The sequence below is a fragment of the Sceloporus occidentalis genome, unplaced genomic scaffold (genome assembly GCF_023333645.1).
Source record: "Sceloporus occidentalis isolate IW3139 unplaced genomic scaffold, rSceOcc1.0.p SCAF_2, whole genome shotgun sequence".
NCBI classification, from domain to species: domain Eukaryota; kingdom Metazoa; phylum Chordata; class Lepidosauria; order Squamata; family Phrynosomatidae; genus Sceloporus; species Sceloporus occidentalis.
The window spans coordinates 207,955,775-207,974,363 of NW_028316982.1; the positions used below are offsets into that span (position 1 = coordinate 207,955,775).

At 41.6% G+C, this 18,589-nt stretch overlaps 1 protein-coding gene across 3 annotated transcripts in view; it reads right to left on the reverse strand.

Annotated features, from left to right (window-relative positions):
* JAM2 (junctional adhesion molecule 2) overlaps positions 1-914 on the reverse strand; it is a 37,109-nt gene extending 36,195 nt beyond the window's left edge. For all 3 annotated transcript variants that reach the window (XM_089512159.1, XM_089512158.1, XM_089512157.1), the window contains exon 1: positions 687-914. In XM_089512159.1, coding sequence (XP_089368285.1) covers positions 687-759 — 73 coding nt within the window. In that variant the 5' untranslated portion in view covers positions 760-914. The remainder of the gene's footprint in view (positions 1-686) is intronic.
* Positions 915-18,589: the final 17,675 nt, after the last annotated feature.

The window sequence follows — 18,589 nt, forward strand, 5'->3', positions numbered from 1 at the left end:
ATTAAAGAACTGAGACTAAACACTCAGATCCTGAGCCTGATTTCACAGAAAGCAGCACTGGGTGAGTTATTCTGAGGCAGACGCCAGAGAAAGGCTTCAGAGGAGGGGGCCCTGCACATGCCTGGCATCCAGAAAGCCCACTTGGAAGACTCCAGCCAGACTTCCCAACTCCAGAGGGCAAAGGGGGGGGGGGGTGTCTCCCAGCCCCACAAGCCCTGCTGCTCTGGAAGCCCTTGAGTCTGTCTTTGTGGCTTCTTCTCCTCCACTTTCACCGGGGTCCTGTGTCCCTCACTCACCCCAAGGAAAGGGGAGGGCCCTGTCCCACAAGCCTTGCTCTAGAAGCCATAGCTTTGCCCTTCATGCCAGGGCCCTCATGCTGCTTCTTTTCTTTTCTTTCCCCTGGGCGAAGTGGCCGGAGAAGGAGCTGTGCCAAAGGTCCCAGCCAGGGGAGTGATTCCCTTTGGGCTGAAAAGCAGCCTCCCTCCAGGAGGGAAGCAGGCAGAGGAGGACTAGGCAGAAGAAGAAGAAGAGCCAAGGAGCCGGCAGCCCAGGGCTAGGGAAAGCCTGGCGGCGGCAGAAAGGACCCAGGATGGGGCTCCTCCTTTTGGGGGGCTCCTTTCTGCCCTCCCTCCCTCCCTCCCTCCTCCCAGGGCATCCATCCATCCCGCAAAGGCCAAAGGACTCACAGCCAAGGGACCCGAAGTGGCCCCAGAGGAGCCGGAGCAGAAGGAAGAGCAGGAGGTCGCTGCGGCTCGCCATCTTCCCAGCAGCTGCAACAGCTGTTTGGGCTTCTTTCTGGGCGCCTCCCTCTCAGCCCCGGCTTCCCTGGCAATTTAGCCAAGCCGGGAGGAGAGCCAGGCAAGGGAAGGAAGAAGAAGAAGAAGAAGGAGTCCTTTTGCGGCTGGAAGGGCTGAGGGAAGCCAAGCCCTGGGCTCCTCCTCCCTTCTTCCCCTTTGCAGAGGAAGGGCGAGGAGGAGAAGAGAGCCCCTGCCTGCCTTCCTTCTCAAAGCCTTGGGTCAAACGGGGGGGGGGGGGGTATTTTCCCTCAGGGCTTTGGCCCCAAATGGAGGAGGAGGAGGAGGAGGGGGAGAGCCCCTGAGGGGAATGCAAGGCCAGGACATGTCCTCCCTCTCAGCCTTCTGCCCAGGAGGGCTTCCCAAAGGCCCTGGAGTCTGAACATAACTAAGAAGCCTGGGCTTCCATGGATAGGTTCTCCTTAGGGCTGCTCTAGGTTGGAAGGAACATCAAGGAGCAGAGCACACCCTGAAGAGACACCCCAGACTCACTGTGGCTACTAGGCAGCCTGGCCAGAGGGCCTCCTTTTCCAGGACATGGCCTACATTTTAACCTTCTGCCCTGGGGGAATTCCACTTTTCTTGGCAAGATTTGTTCAGAGGAGGCTGGCTCAACTAAAGGAGACCAAATGGACTGGTGGAACTGCAATAACTGTTGACTAACCACCCAAGAACTGCTTTAGGTGTCTCAGGGATGGAGCTGCAGGGGGAAGAAAATGAGGGAATTGCCCCCATAAGAATGATCCCATCCCCCTCCATGAAATTTTCTTTCAGTCCTCAAGTTCTGCTATTGCAGAGAGTGACAGATGGAAAAACATTCACAACATTTGCTGTGTTTACATTCCCTTAGTAACTTTGCCTCCCCGTTTTTGGCAGGGATGCCTCATTTCCATCACTAAATGCTCAACTGAAGTTTTACCCCAATGCTAGAAATTTGAAGAACTAGTGACAAATGTTATTGGGGAGGGCAGCATTCTTATTCTCCCCCATTGCACCCCAGATTGGTTTATTGTAGTTCAGACTGCAATAGTGCAGATTTAGATAACAGGTCATGATTTTTAAAATAAATGAATAAATTGGGAGGCAGCTCAGCATCTGCCACAAGATTCAGTTTTGAGCCCATTCAGAGATTAGGTAATCAGCTCAGTTTGGCTTAGACTGACATACGCACACACACAGCAGTTTGGCCTGAACCCACATTATGACTCAGAAATCCACATTTTCATGCCTTCAAGCTACTATGGGGTTAGAGGGTATAACCATTTGATGGGTTATACGGCCCATACAGACAGGCCAAAATAAAGCTGCTTCAGGTCACTTTGGAGGTATGCTGTTTCAATGATGCATGCGTCCTAAGAGGCCAGAAGCTGCACCAAAGCAGCTCTCCAGTCCTTAGGACTGGAGCGTGGCTTTGACATGGCTTCTGGCCCATTAGGACGCATGCATCATTGAAACAGCATACCTCCAAAGTGACCCAAAGCAGCTTTATTTTGCCTGTCTGTACGGGCCCATAGTCAGTAGATGCATATGTTATCTGTTTGGTGTATATGTTATCTGCTTCTCCTCCATGTATTTGTGAGTAATTCATATGGAAAGAACATATGTAATGGGGTTATCTCTTGGGAAGAAGTCTGCAAAAATTCAGAAAGAGAGAAACTGCAACTAGTGGTGTATGACAGATGAAAAACAGTTGAAATTTTCTTTGGTTTCTGCTTGGTTGGCACCAATGTCACAGAAGTGCAGCAGGAAAGATGATGAATGTGAAATACACAGTGACAGAGACAGAAGGATCTGAGCATCCATCATTTTTCAAGTAACTACCCATATCCCACAGACTCCAACAAGATAGCTATAATATCATCTTGGGAGTGACAAATAGTGAAAAGCACCAAATGCCGGATTAGTCCTGAAACAGTTCAGAATCCACTCCCAAAGCAGTGTGACAGGGGAGTCCTAGCAAAATCATTCACTGTGAAATGTTATCAGTTTGTATAGATACACTGTGTTTGTCTCTCTAAAACTAAATTATGAATTTTCAAGAGTGTTCAGTTTGATAGGATCCCTTTCAAAGGCATTCTACTTTGCCCCCATTCACACACTGTCATTCAAACTTGCACCAATTCTATTCAGTGCAGTTTGAGGGAGTGGGGGCAACTGAAAAGCACATATAAACTGGTACATGTAGCACCAAATCCCTTAGTGGTTCTTTCTTTAAGAACCGCAATGATCCACATCTCCAATAATGTGAGTAAGCTATTGGATCAATTCGGATTGTGCAGCCATTGTTCAGGAAATGGAGGCACCTCAATTTTGATCCAGAATGGTGGCAAATGATAATTTCAGGCCAGATTTAAATGCCATGGAGAGATCACTGCCTTGAAATGTTGTGGGAATGGTGAATTGATTCACAGATGTGAATCCCTCCATGCAAAAAACGTAAGTGTGACTAGCCCCTTTGATTCAGACATCTCCCCAAATGGTCTGATTCAGCCCAACTGTTGTAAGTCTGAGATATATTGCAAGTCTTCCTTTAGTACACAGGCACACAAAGAGTTATAAAACAAAAGACAAATACCCCTTCAATATTTGTTGAATATGCAACTATTAGTGCATTCTATGTTTGCTTGGACATAAATTCCATTGGATTGAATGGGACTTGTTCCCAACTAAGTTTGTGTAGGTCTGGCTCTCAAACAAAAATTTACCACTCTCACTGTGCCATAATCTGTAAATCCTCACCCGTTCTGCTAGTCTCTGAAGAGGAGGAGAAGAGATGGATTAGGGAGTGCTGAATGCCAGAAGAAACACAGTTCAGTTAGGTCTCCAAACATCAGATCTTGGACAGCAGCCACCCAGCCTTGCCTTTCCTGGCACCAGACAAAGTGGGATGAACGGAGAGTACGTTGACTCCTGGTGGTGGATCCAGGGTAGTGATGTGTTAATTAAAACAATGGAAAATCTGTTTACTCTTCATGTTTAGAAAGACACTTTCTTTACTGATCCTACATGGTTTAATAGTAAAACTGTTTTATTTAACAATAGTGTTTACTTACTGTTTTGAGTAGCTTGCCTTAACTCCTGCTTTCTTCCATTGGACCTTTTTTTCCATTTAAACAGTATACGCTTGTTTCTTCATATTCACTAGGGTTAGGGGCACAAGAACCCCGTGAATATGGAAAAACCACAAATTAAAAAAACACCATATTTTTACCTGAGATAGCACCTCTCCAGGAATCTCTAGGTCCTCTGACAGACACTGACCATAGAACTGCACTGGAGGAGCTACAAAGGCCTAGTAGAGTATTCTTTCTAGGAATCTCTAGGTCCTTCAGTACAACCTTTAATTAAAGCTGACCACAGAGTTGCACTGGAGGACCTAGATATTCCTAGAGAGAACATATTAATCAAATCTGTAAATATCAAAGCCGTAAATATGGAGGGATGAGTGTACTTCTAAATATACTTTAGCATGTAAACTGATGATGGAATGGGCAGGACATGCAAGAGTGAGTTTCCTTTGATAGTACAGTAAATTATGAATATTCAACACCTTTGTTTTGTTATTACTAACATCCCTATGGTCTGCTTATGAGTTTTGTATTTATAAACCAAGAGAGCCAGCATGGTATAGTGACTGGAGTGCTGGACTACAACTCAGGGGACCAGGGTTAATATCCCTGCTTGAGCACAAAAACCCACTGGGTGAACTTGAACAAGGCATACTCTCTCAGCTTCAGAGGATGGCAATGGCAACCCCTTTCTAAAGAAACTTGCCAAGAAAACTTGTCTGTGATAGGTTTGCCTTTATGGTCAGGATAAATCAGAAATGACTTGGAGGCAAACAACAACAATAACAAGTAGATACTTGGGATCTCTTACAAGTTAAGTGTCGAATGGTCCTGAGCACATATGTTTTTACCTAAAGTCCTTATTTTTCCTGGAATAATTTGTGAGTCCAGTTACATTGCAGTCCTATGCCTGCAAACTCCAATGAGTTCAATATGCATAGTTTTACTCCCAAGTAGGTGTGCACCAAATTGCAGTCTCTCAGCACATTATTCCGACCACTGTCCTAAGGTGTTCAGAGGGTGTTTACTGTTAATGGAGTAGAAATATTCTCTGACAAGCCCAGCTTCATTTCATTCCCAATTCTTTTCTCTAGTTATGTAGAGTAAGTATGAAAGCCACAACAGGAAAGGTTGGAAACAATGAAAAAAGGAAATTCTACTCCGTATGAAGTTAATAACAGTTTATATTCTGAGGCAAAGGAAATCACCTTTGATAAACTTGACATAATTGTAAATCAAAGTTACAGACCTAAACTTGCAGCCCCTGAAGTGAATGTTATTAAAACCAACAACTGTATTTGGGGGTGAAAAGAAAAGTGAATGTGTGTGTGTATTTGCTGACTTTGCTTTGAACTTTAAGGTCTGTCTCTACAATCGCTTGGTTTTAGGCTCAGATAAGCTTCTATTAAGTTCTGTTTCTGTGGATGATACTTTGGCCTGTTACAGACTGCCAAAATAAAGCTGCTTCGGCTTTCTTTGGAGGTATGCTATTTAAATGATGCATGCATCTTAAGAATCCGGAAGCTGCACCAAAAGCTGCACTTTGGTGCTTAGGAATGGAGTGTGGCTTTGGTGCGACCTCCGGACTCTTAGGACCCATGCATCATTTAAATAGCATACCTCCAAAGAGACCCAAAGCAGCTTTATTTTGGCAGTCTGTAACAGGCCATTATGATTTGTTTGTATCACACTTATTTAATTTTCAACCTAAGTCCATGTTCATTTTTTTTTATTAGGTCATCATTTATTAGTGCTTTTCAGGGTGTCTGATGTAGGGGGTCAGCAATTGTTTTTCTTCCGTTGTGCCATGGCCCAGCACCATATTTGTGCCCATTGGGTATAAATGTGTTTTTCTGTCTAAGAAACTTACCGGGGACCAGCTCAGGGACTGGTGCCATTCCAGGAATCACTTTGAGTGGCACTGATCTATGCAGTTCAAACTGTTTCCTCCTTTGTTCTTTGTTTTTTGTTCTTTGTTCTTTATTCTTTTAATTTTAATTTTATTATTTCAAACATATTTGAGCTTCATTTTGTTCAAGAAAAGTAGAATATAAATTTAATAAATAAATAAATAAATTTCCTGTGTGGCTTACCCTGGAAGAAACTGTTTAGTTCTTTCTTGACATTTTTAATGGAAAGGCAGGGTATCAATATGAAAAACAAGTGTAACGAAATGTTAAAGCACTAAAACTACATCACAGCATTAAAAACTAGCTGAATACAGATAAAAGGAGGAGCGGGAGGAGAAAGCAAGTCAAGCATAAAATGTTTTGTGGAATAAAAATACTTTCTATGATCCAAAACACACTGCAGAAATACTCCAGTTTGAGACTGCTTTTACTGCCCTGGATCAGTGCTAGAGAATCCTGGGAACTGTAGTTTATTGTGGCACCACAGCTCTCTGACAGAGAAGGCTAAATATCTCACAAAACTACAGTTCCCATATTTCCCTAGCATTGAGCCAGAGCAGTTACAGTGGTCTCAGATTATTTTTGCAGAGTGTTTTGGACTTAAATATCTTCTAAAATACTTTCTAACACTATCTAAAATGGATAGCTAGTTGGACCTCCTCAGAAAAGTGATGCTGGATAAATCAAGATCCAAGTCAGATGGTAAGATAAGCACTTAAGATCAAAATCTGCACTGAAGTACAAAAGTTCCAGAAAGAAAAGTTCTTAAAGCTAAACAGGTGAGGAATACAACATGCTTAAGCGGACAAAGTTTAGCTAATATTTATGGTATTTCTGTGTCTGTAGACAGCAAGCTGTTACTATAGGCCCAACAAGAATCAAACTATACTATTGATTGAATCCACTGATGATTTTGCAAGCTGTCCTCAGTGCTTCTGCTCCTTGCCATAGTCATACCAGCTTATTCACTTGCCTTCTCACTTAGAGCAAGCAAAGACTAACATTCTTTTCCCTTGCTCTTCCTCATATGCTGCCTTGCTTGGAGAAAGTAGAGAACCAAGCAGAACATCTAAGAGGAAAATGATCAGGGCCAGAGGGATAACAACAACTCCTGGTCTGCTAGGGTATGGTCCTTAACAGGTACCCAGGAGTGCTAACCATGAGCCCTCTCTATTGAAGTCCTACAGAATTTTTTAAAAGTTCTTGGTATGCTACAGCCAGTGTTAACAGAGTTCTTATATACATGTGTCTCAGAATGTGAACTAGTTTACAAACATATTTGGAAAGAACAGTACATTGGAAGCGCTAAGCTGGGGAAATGAATAAACTAATCTACATGTTGGAAAATCTTGAATTTAGTTTAACCACTAGTCACAAATAATTCCCTTAATCATGCAGGATTAGTGCTGGCCTTACATATGTTCATGTGTGTAATCAAAAAGCAGACAGCTTCTTCGTCACACAAAGATTACACTAAAGATTATTTAAAACAAAAACAAATGACAGAAAGCAACAGTTCTCCATTTAGAATTTGCCACTCTAAAGCTCTCTGTTCTATTATGCTTCATGGTGAATGTCTAGTCTAATGTTACATTTTGCCTCACCATAGGGAAACCTTGACATGGTATATTCCAGGTGTGGAGAAAAGGCAACTTGCAGACTCTATATGGCTGCTGGTCCCTTTCTGACCCATGAAGCCCCCTGGGAAACTCCCAAAGCCTCCAATCTCCATTTTAAAAAACAAAACAAAATATGCCCCCAATGCTACAAAATGTGGTGGTTTGCCTCCCCCCCCCCCCAAACATGACATAAATGCCTAGGTGTCCAGTTTTCCCCTTGGTGACTTCTATGGGACTACCCTCTTCAATCTATAGTAATGGACAGATTAATGTACATTGTCTGGCTAAATAGCGAGGGAAACCTATATGCCTTATATGAGGAACAATTTTGAAGAGGACAGCTATGAGTTTTGTATTGTTCAAACACATTCTGTCAAGTAATGTCACACTGATGATGACCTTATTTCTCTCACCAGGTTGAGTCTTTTGCTCAGATACCAGAAAATATCCCTAGAGACATTGGACTATGGCTGAGTTCTTACTGCAAAAAGCTAGCAGAGCAATCAAAGCTGTCATGGATCACACAAACATATCCCATGCAGTTTAATCTTTTCCCATGCAGTCTCATAGCATCTTTTAAAAGTGGGAAAACTCCTTGTTTTAATCATGATTTGGAGGGTAATGCTCTCTGCCTCTCACAACCTTCTCCCACAAACACATTGCCTTTGGCAAGAAAAGTGCCAGTTGTCCATTAAGACTCTTTCTATGACCTCTTTAGCCAATTAGGTTTCTTCAAGATCCCACCTCTCTCCCAAAATACTGCAGCAATATTCTGAGAGCCTATGTTGTGTAGCAGTTTGAGCAGTGGACTACAACTCAGGGTGCCTGGATTTGAATTCCACTCAGCTATGGAAACCCACTGGGTGACCTTGGGCAAACCCAGAGAAGGTAAAAGCACCCCCCCCCAACAAATTGTGCCAAGAAAACCCCATTGTAGGGCTGTGTTAGGGCACTATAAGTCAGAAATGACTTGAAGTCATACAACAACAGCAACAACTCACTGCCCAGGTTCTTCACTCACTATTCAGCTCAATGCTCCAATCATCTACATTGCCACCTCTCCTAATCCTTTTCCTGGATTTGCTATTTAGTGGCCTAAGGTTGTCCAAGCCTGCATGTGTGCACTCTTTAGAATTCTTCTTTGTTTGTGGTTGAGTCTGACGAATAATTTAGACAGGATTTATAAACAGCAGCAATTTATCCAATTAAAGGCTTCTTTGTAAAAAGAAGCATTAATGCTGGTTCACTGCTTCTATCAATTTTACATTTCATATCGAAGTCCAACCTTCTCCCACTTCTTTCAGACTTTCCAAGTGATATCAGTTTATCTGTAAAACCTTTCTTTTCTTCACTGCTCATAATTCCAAATGGTGTGACTCTCTTTCTCCGCTGTCAATCACAGCTGTCCATTTCCCCCCCACACTCTTTGTTCCCTTCTCTTTTCTTTGTACTGATGTCTGAAAATGTTGGTTGGAATTTGTTTCATTTCATCTTCTAAAGTGACAAAAATATTACAAAGGGTGTACTGAAATCATCAGCGATCATTTATTTCAAATGTCAAGAAGCACAGTGAGCTGATGTACACACATTAAAGATCTATGCTCTTATGGTAACATTAAACCCACTTTTTGCAGGTTTTTTTCCCGCTGGCAGGAAACCGTGCGGTTTGGCGGCTGCGGCTTCCCTCTGGCAGAAAAACAGGCGCCGAAGGGCCACCTTTTTTGGGTGGTCTGTACCGCACCTATATAACTTATAAAGCCCTACATGGCTCAGGTCCACACTATTTGGCAGACCAAATAGTGTGAACTGGCCCTGACTCTGAGATCCTCTGGAGAAGCCCTTCTCTCTGTCCCAACGCCATCACAAACACAGTTGGTGGGGATGCAAGAGAGGGCCTTTTTGGTGACTGCCCCTAGACTCTGGAACTTCCTGCCCAGGGAGACCAGAATGGCTCCCTCCTTGATGGCCTTCTGCTGGCAGGTGAAGACCTACCTGTTAACACAGGCATTTAAGGAATTGCTATAAGGACAGGCTGGGATGTTGGACCATTTTAAAAATTTGATACAGTTTTTTCTCTATATATAGTTTTATCATTTTAAAATATATATTTATTCTTTTAATAACTATCTGTGTTATTACCGTAATAATTTAATTCCTTTCTAATATACTTTCTTTTTTTAAAAATGTTTTTAATTGTACTGTTTTTAATGCTGTGAAGCTGCTCTGAGTCCCAGTCCTGAGAAAAGAGCGGGATACAAATAATAATAATAATAATAATAATAATAATAAACCTTTATTTCTTAATAAAAATTAAGATAATTATGTACTATATCTCTTAGAATGCTATTAATGAACCGTCTAATTAAAAAGATTGTATGTACAGCGCTGTGTAAATTTACAGCACTTCATAAATAAAGGTTAATAATAATAATTAATACCACTGATATTTTAACTGGATTTAAGGATTAGTAAGGAACTCTACTTCCATTTCAATGCAGACCTACCCTAGTCAACTCACAGGAAATGCTCTTCAGGCTACATGGTAAGCCTGTATTCTTGCTGAGTATACAGTGCCCAAGATCTTCACAACTTCTTGACATCTTCCACAGATTTCTTTCTGCTGTAGAAATCTCTTTAGACTGCAGCCAATGAGTCATGTTCACTGCTGCTCCCAACGCAGCTGCAGGAGTCTCTAATGTTCTTTTTACCCAGCTTTTCTACAGCTTGTCCTTGAGTGATCTCAGCTTCTTGGTCTTGTTGTCGCCCTTCAGTTACTTCATCCAGACTTCAATATTAATCTGGTTTTCTTTGAAGTTTTTTATCTTCTGTTTTCTGTCCCAGACTGACTCAAACCTTCTGTTCTCTCTCAGGCTCTGACTTCTTGCCTTTTATTCTCTCAGAGAACTTCTTGCCAGACGAGCAACAACTAATCACATTTGAAGGAATCAACTTCCCATCATCCTACCTGGATAGAGATTACACACCAGTCACTTTCTGTGGAATGTTTTAAAACCCACCAATCACATTTGCCCAGTTTGAATTCCTTTCATCAATACACCCACACACATCTGAAATCTGTTCTCACTTTTACAGTATAACTATGGCGGGTTACAGACCGCCATGAAAGTACGCGACGAGCGAGTACTAGGGTTAGGAAGAGGCGGTGCTTCCGCACCCCCCTAACCCTAGCACGCGCTCCGTTCGCACAAAATGGCGGCGGCCGTTCCACACGGCCACTGCCATGATGGCGTGATGAACGCGCTGCCTCCAAACGAGGCGGCGTGGACGTGACGCCATCGCTCTGCATGAGGGCTCTTAACGCGCCCTTTCCGCAGAGCAGGAAGGAGCTCCGAAATGGAGCTCCTTCCTGGTTTGCGTCGTTGGGCACAGCCTTCGGACAGCTGCGCCCAGCAACGCAAGGGAGAAAGGGGCCAAGCGGCCCCTTTCTCCTGCTCCCCGCCGCCACGGGGTGTCCTTGGGGCTTGAAGCGCCAAGGACACCCCTTTCCAGGCTGCGGGGAAGCGGCCTTTTGCCGCTTCCCCGCGGCCCGGAAAGCGGTGGATCGGGGTTTCGGAGGCTGCCGGTCTGGCAGCTGAGGCCCCAATACACCGGGGAAAGGCGCGCCTACAGGCCGCCCCAAAGGGGCTGTCTGTAACGCACCTATAAGCCACTTTCCAGATTATACAACCTAAAATATATCCATAATTTCATAATCTGAATAAGACAAAATTCAACAATATAAAACAATGTATGAATACTCTTCAGGTGAAGTCATTAGGGCATCCAAGGCTTTTATAAAAAGGTACATTTTAACTTGGCATCAAGATAAGACCAATGTTGGAGCCAAAAGTACAGCAAAATGCATATTTTTTAAAAAAATCTTACTAGTTAAACTTTTCATAACTCTTTTTATATAGCTCTTTCTTTACAGGGACATCTGTAGAATAATATAAATGAGTTAGAAGCCAAATAAAAATAGCCAGTCACTTGTCCTGTGTATATCCTTATTCAGACATTACTCACCTTGTTTTCTTCAACATATGAACAAGAAATTACCTGGACGGGTCCTCCTGTGTCATTGCTTTCTTCAAGAGGAAATCAATGCCTCTGAAGGGAATAGGTTCTGGTTCACATGGACGCTCTCTCCATAAAAGGTAGAACTTTAGAAAATCAGGAATCTTGTTCATATGGAAAGCCTCCACAGGAAAAGCAACCTCCCCTCTATATGTTTTTGTATCTGAGACATCCTGAAATCCTCAAATGATTAAAGTAAGATATATCAAAACAATATTTTCATAGAATTAAAAAAAAACTAATATATGTACAGTGATTATTTATATAAGAGAAGTTTGTTGTTATTAACTGCCTTAAAGTCAATCTTGACTCATGGCAACCCTATGGATGAGGCCCCCTGCTCTGCTTAATTCCTGCAATCCCATACCTGTAACCTACTTAATAGAGTCCATGCATCTGGCATATGGCCTTCCCCTCTTCCTATTTCCCTCCACCTTTCCCAGCATTGTTGTCTTTTCCAGTTAGTCTTTCCTTCTCATGATGTGTCTGAAGTATGACAGCCTCAGTTTGGTTATCTTGGCTTCCAGGGAGGTTTCCAGCTTGATCTGCTCTAGGACCCATTTGTTTGTCCTTTTGGCTGTCCACGGAATCTTCAGCATTCTTCTCCAGCACCACATCTCAAATGAACTGATTTTCTTCCTATCATCTTTCTTAATTGTCCAGCTCTCATATCCATACATGGTCATAGGGAATACGATGGCTTGTATGGTTCGACCTTTTGTGCTGAGTTGTATATCTTTGCATTTTAGAATTTTTTCTAATTCTTTCATAGCCCCCCCCCCCCCCATTCTTAATCTTCTTCTGATTTCCTGACAGTAGTCCCCATTTCTATCAATGTTTGATCCCAAGTATGGGAATTGTTTTACAGTCTGCCATTCCTTTATGCGGGGGATCTGTTCTGGACTCCCCCGCGTAAAGGGAATTCTGCCTATTCTCAAGCCCCATTTAAATGAATGGGTCTTGTGCATGTGGCGGCGCAGCGGCATGGGCCCCATTATCCCTTATGGGATGTGCTGCCCCTTCTTGCAGCACTATTTTTGTTTTTCCATTTTCTAGGTTGAATTGGTGAAGGTACTCGGTGGTTATTCTTTTTTGTTTTCTTTATGTTCAACATTAAACCTGCCTTTGCACTTTCTTATTTGATCTTCCTTAGGAGGTGTTCCAGGTCTTTGAGGTTTTTTGCTAGTACTATGGTGTCATCTGCATATCTTAGATAGTTGATATTCAGTCATCCTATTTTCATTCCTCCTTCTTCTGTGTCCAAGCCTGCTTTTCTTATAATATGTTCTGCATACAAGTTGAACAGATAGGGTGAAAGGATGCAGCCTTGTCTGACCCCTTTGCCAATTGGGAACCATTCTGCTTCTTCATGTTTTGTTCTGACAGTCCTCTTGTCCTGAATACAGATTCCCCATCAGAACTATCAGATGTGTTGGCATTCCCATGTCTTTAAGGGCATTCCATAGCTTTTCATGATCTATGCAGTCAAAGGCTTTGCTATAGTCTATAAAGCACATGCTGTTTTGCTTTTGGAATTCTCTGCTGCACTCCATTATGCTTGCAATGTGATCTGTAGTGCCTCTTCCTTTCCTGACCCCTGCTTGAACCTCTGGAATTTCTCTCCATGTATGGATGGAGTCTATGTTGCAAAAATTTGAGTATGATTTTGCATGTGTGGGAGATCAGTGCTATGGTCAGTGCTATGCAGTCTCTTGTGTCTCCTTTTTTGTGGATGGGGGTGTATATTGATCGCTTCCAATCTGTTAGCCATTGTTTTGTTTTCCATATCTGTTGACATATGTTGGTTAGCACTAGAGTTGACTCGAAGTACATAATAAAATATTTAAACATGGGAAAGAAAGTGAAATTTTGAAATGACAGCACACTAGCAGAATTTGCATCCTGGAACTGAGAAGTGTACTCCTAAATGGGGGAGAACAAAAAAGAATTAAAAAATTGTGGGTTCTTGGGGGGGGGGGGAGAAGGCCTCTAAAGATGCTTCTTTTTTTTGCCTGGTGGTCAAAATCTTCATTATTTTCTTAAAACCCAAATTGTCTTTCTTCTTTAGGACTATTGAAACCTTCATGTATCCCATCCTTCTTTAATAGGGAACAGAAGAAAGGAAGAATTTCTCAACATCGTCTTTGCCTTGGTCTTCTCCCCATATAGAGAACAGTGCTCAACCTGGGGAACATGGAACAGATAATGCAGTAGGGGAAATACAGAATAGCTAAAGAGGTAGTGCAAGAATACCTCACTACTCTAAATGAATTCAAGTGCCCAGGGCCAGATGAACTACATCCAAGGGTATTAAATGAACTGGAAAAAGTTATTTCAGAACCAAAGTCAATATTTTTTTTAATTCCTGGAGAACAGGAGAAGTCCCAGCAGACTGGAGGAGGGCAAATGTTCCCATCTTCAAAAAAGGAAAGAGGGTTAAAATAATTTCTACCTAGTCAGCTTGACATCAATACCAGGAAAGATTCTAGAGGAAAAAAAGAGACTGTCCATAAGCACTTAGAAAGGAATGCTATGATTATTAAAAGTCAAGACGGGTTTTTCAAAAAGAAATCATGCCAGATTAAACTTCTCTCTTCTTCTCATTCTTTCTTTCTTTCTGATAAAGTTTCAAGCTTGGTAGATGAAGGGAATGGTGTGTATGTAGCATATTTTGATTTAAGTACGTTCTCTTAACAATGTCCTCAATGACATCCTGGCGAAAAAGCTAGTCAAATGTGGGCTAGAGAATGTTGACTGAACAAATCCAAAGGGTTGTCATCAATGGCTCATCGTCATCCTGAAGAGAAGTAACTAGCAGAGTACCACATGGTTCTGTTCAAGGCCTAGTGCTATTCAACATCTTTATCAATGATTTGGCTGATGGAATAGAGGGCATGCTTATCAAATTTTCAGATGACACCGAATTAGGAGGGGTACCTACTACCCCAGAGCACATGATCAGAATTCAAAATGATCTTAACAAATTAGAAAGGTGGGCCAAAACTAACATGAATTTCAACAGGAAGAAATGTAGGATACTATACTTGGGCAATACAAAAGAAATGCACAGATATAGGATGGAGGAAGGGGGACACCAGGTGTGGGAGGATGGCCTGATCGGGTGTCACTCCTCTTCTGTGGCATCACCTGGTGTGGGCTGCACCACCAGACCTCCCCTTGGCAACACCACTGGTGACAGCAATGGTAGATGGAACACAGAGGGAGGGGCTCTCATTTCTCCACGGAAATGGTAATTGGAATTGGGTAAGGGGCTCTCATAAGGCATGGGGAAGCTGTGCCTGGAATTGCTCTCTTTCTCTCTCAGAGGCCACAACAGTGGCAGTTGGCACATAGAGGGAGGAGCCCTTACCAAATGTTAGAACTTATGGCTATTTTTTTCCTGTGTTTTTAATTGCATTTTAATAAGTTCATAATTGATAATTACAGTATAAGCATTTCATTCCACTCAGAGAATTTTGCTTTTAGGTAAATAAAGTGGGGAATGGATGACAGAAGGGATTGAAAAAGCAGGAGGGGGGGAAATGATGCAGAAAGTATCTGAATAAAGAAAAAAAATATTTATTCTTTATTTGTGCCTACTCTTTTCCCCCCTACCATGCACAAGATATAAATATGACTTATTTGTGAAAATCAGTAGTACAAAGTATCCCTATTAATCAGTAAGTGTATAAGTCTGTCTACTTGGCTGCTTTGCTAAAAAACAACAGTCCTCACTATAGTCATTCAGATATATGTTTCAATCCATTTGTTAGATCCTCAACCTCTTCCTTTTAAATATTTCCTATCCAGAACTTGGAGAACTTGGAACTTTGGGACTACAGTGCCACTGATACTGGCAGGGTACTCCTGAGATCTGCAACCCAGAAAGTTAGTTTTCCACAGAGACAGCCACAAGAGTGATAGACTGATATCATGTATGACATCACAAAAAGGTTAAGCTGGAAGTTTTGGCTCAATAACAACACTCACTGTAGCTGCAGTGAGAGTAGCTCTGATGTGTTTTTTCTTAACATAAATTTAATATGGAAAAAATGTGTTGTCAGTGTCATACTTTGCTCTACCCATTTTACTACAATTGACAATGATCTTCCAGTCCCTTACAAAGTTAAAAAAAAAAAAAATAGAAAAAAAGCCCACAACAGCTGGGGAAAAATGTTTTTACAAATCTAGTGTATCTACTGTATCATGGGTTATTTTTTGTCCCACGTATGTAATGTACTGGCACAAAAAACGTTCCACATCATTTCGTGGTTAAAACATAATGCAAAGAAGCTGCTGTGAGTGTTCGAAAGAGAAACAACACCTCCAGCTGCTCAGAGGTGGTTAGACCAGCAAATACATATTCACTTGATTCTTTCCAGCAAGGATTCAAGCAGAGATACAAGTGTCATAAAAGGCAGGGCTGGACAAACAGTTCATTATAGATAGGCAGAGATATTATTCTAGAATGTCAGGGCTAAAGAAGAAAGCAAAGAAAGGAACAGTGCTACAAACTTTTGAATTGCTCTTCACAAAAAGCTACTACATAAGTTATTCATAAAACAAACTCAGAACAGTGCATATTTAAGGTATAGAATGAGAAGAACCCCACCATGTCAAAGTGGAAGCCCCTCAACATTGACCTAACATGGTTTTGGTGATGGAGTATCATGGACAACATGAAGCTGTGTAGAGGAACTATAGCATCCAGTCTCAGGACATTGTCATTTCAGAGCAATGTTGAGCCTGAAGAGATGTTGTGCTCTCACAAGGCACTTGAGTTTCAAGAATACCATGCAGAGTCACTGACGAACTGGCTGCCTTTCAAGACATGCAGACTGTTAAACAGTGTTCAATGTGATACACACCAAGGACAGTTCTAATCACTAATGAACAGCTGTTTGAATTCAGAGTTAAATGCCCATTCCAGCACTCCATATCAAGGACGCCAGGAACATATGAGATAAAATGATGGTAGTGCTGCATTGAAGATACCATAACTTCTGAAGGAACACATTTATCTGGGTAGATTGTGGTACACCATGAAAAATCTAGCTTGATCAATGTGGTGACAACAATAGCTGGATCTGTTACCACACTAGATTAAATGTTGTAAGAGAGAATACTTTCATCAGTTTAGAGTCTGCTAACAAAAGGCCTAATGTGTGATGGTACTATTTGAAAACAAATCATACCTCCTTTCCAGTTACTTCTGCAGCAGGGTAGTTGATAAGAAAAACAGCAGATGGTATTCCATATGTGGAAACTTTGCTTGCAAGGACCAGAGTAGCATCTAATTAACATTCTCTAGTTTTAAAGTGATGGCTGGCATATAGAATGACCCTTCAGTAGCAGACTATCCCTTAGCAGAGACTATATTGTTAGTGGGAAGAATAATGATACCACTCCATGATACCACTAATGCTAGGTCTTCCTGAGAAAGAACAAAGAACATTTATGACAGTTTCCTGTTAACCTGGGGTTTCTTTTCTTTTCTTTTTTTGGTTATTTAAATATGGTGAAATATTTTTCCTTCCACACTATGGGCAGTTCTGTGGACATTAGCATTTTTATTTCTTAAAATAGAGTGGAATTCATATGTGATCAGACTACACTCTAGAAGTCACTTATGACCACTTACTCTTTTTATCCATCTGGATGCAAACAAAGAGTGTTAGCCACATTTTCTGGATGGCTTTAGCTGTAGAACTCAATTTTCCAGATGAAGATTTGATCTTCTTTAGTCAGTGCAATAAATATTCCTATCTCAAATAAGAGTTGTGCAGCAATGAAACTATGCACTAGTGTTATCAAGAATGAAGACAAGAGGAATTAGTGTCACCCAATGTGGACACTTCTTGAAGAGCCACAATTTTATGTAAGCTGCAAGTAAGTAACTTACTTTGGATTTGAGTTAGGTCTGCCAAGATGAAGATCACCACCATTTTACACTACTTTCACCTAATTCTATCCAAATGGATAAAAGGTAAAGTGGCATCACTATGGTGTCATCCAGTGCGATAACTCAAAGTGTCAAACCCCCCCCCCCCCACATTGACCTCCTTCCATGCCACACAATACAGTATCATTAGTCATGTTTTTTGGATGAATATTACTCATAAATTGTAATTCCCATATATCACAATATAATGGCAATAGTTGTGACATAACAACTAGCAAACTTAAAACTATACTTTTAAAGTATAATATAATATACACAGCCTAAATGTATGTACATACTTTCACGTGACTAAAGGGAAAATTTGCTAAGATGTGTTTTAGAAGAAAATTTAATTTTAAAAAATGAAATAAAGCTGGGGCCTCTGCTTTCTCTTTCCACTGAGCCTTGCTCCACTCACACCATCTCTTCAACATGTGCTCTTTAAAGGATTTTGGACTTCAGCTCCCAGAATCCCAGACTATTGGTGAATATGGCTGAGACTTCTAGGAGCCGAAATCCAAAATCTCTTAAAGGGCACAGTTTGGGGACCAGTGCTTTAGAGGCAATCTCCTGCTGTGGAGGGACACTGCCAAAGTCTATTTCCTCAGATGCATTTAAGGAAGTAGATCGAAGCCTAGGAAAGCTCCTGCTGCCAACTTTCTTTCTTTCAGTGAGTCTCAAAGCTGCTACAAGATCTCTCCGCAACATGATGATTCTACAGACTCACAGCCTGACTATTTTTAATACAAACAAAAACCCATCACTGATACCTTTATTGGCCAACCAAAATGCACAATATACTTGTTGCAATGTGAAGTCGAAGGCTTTCATGGCCAGCATTTACACAAAACTACATAAAACATAAAACCATAGAATTTACATAATGTACCATAAATGCAGATGATGAGGAAATTGAAATAGTTAAAGAATAATAGCTCATCTTTACTATGCTATGCTCACTCTCCTAATCCAACAAGAGACAGATGGAGGAGGGCCAGAGGTGTAAATAGAGCATATCAGCCACTCACTGAAAACAAATTGATCATTGTCCGACTACTCCACATCCGATACTCCGTTTTGTTGATTTTAATGTATTTTAAAAAAAAATGTATACATGATTTGTTATTTTAGGGGGGGAGGAGGGTAGAATTTGGGGTCATTGACTACCGTTGTTTTATTATGT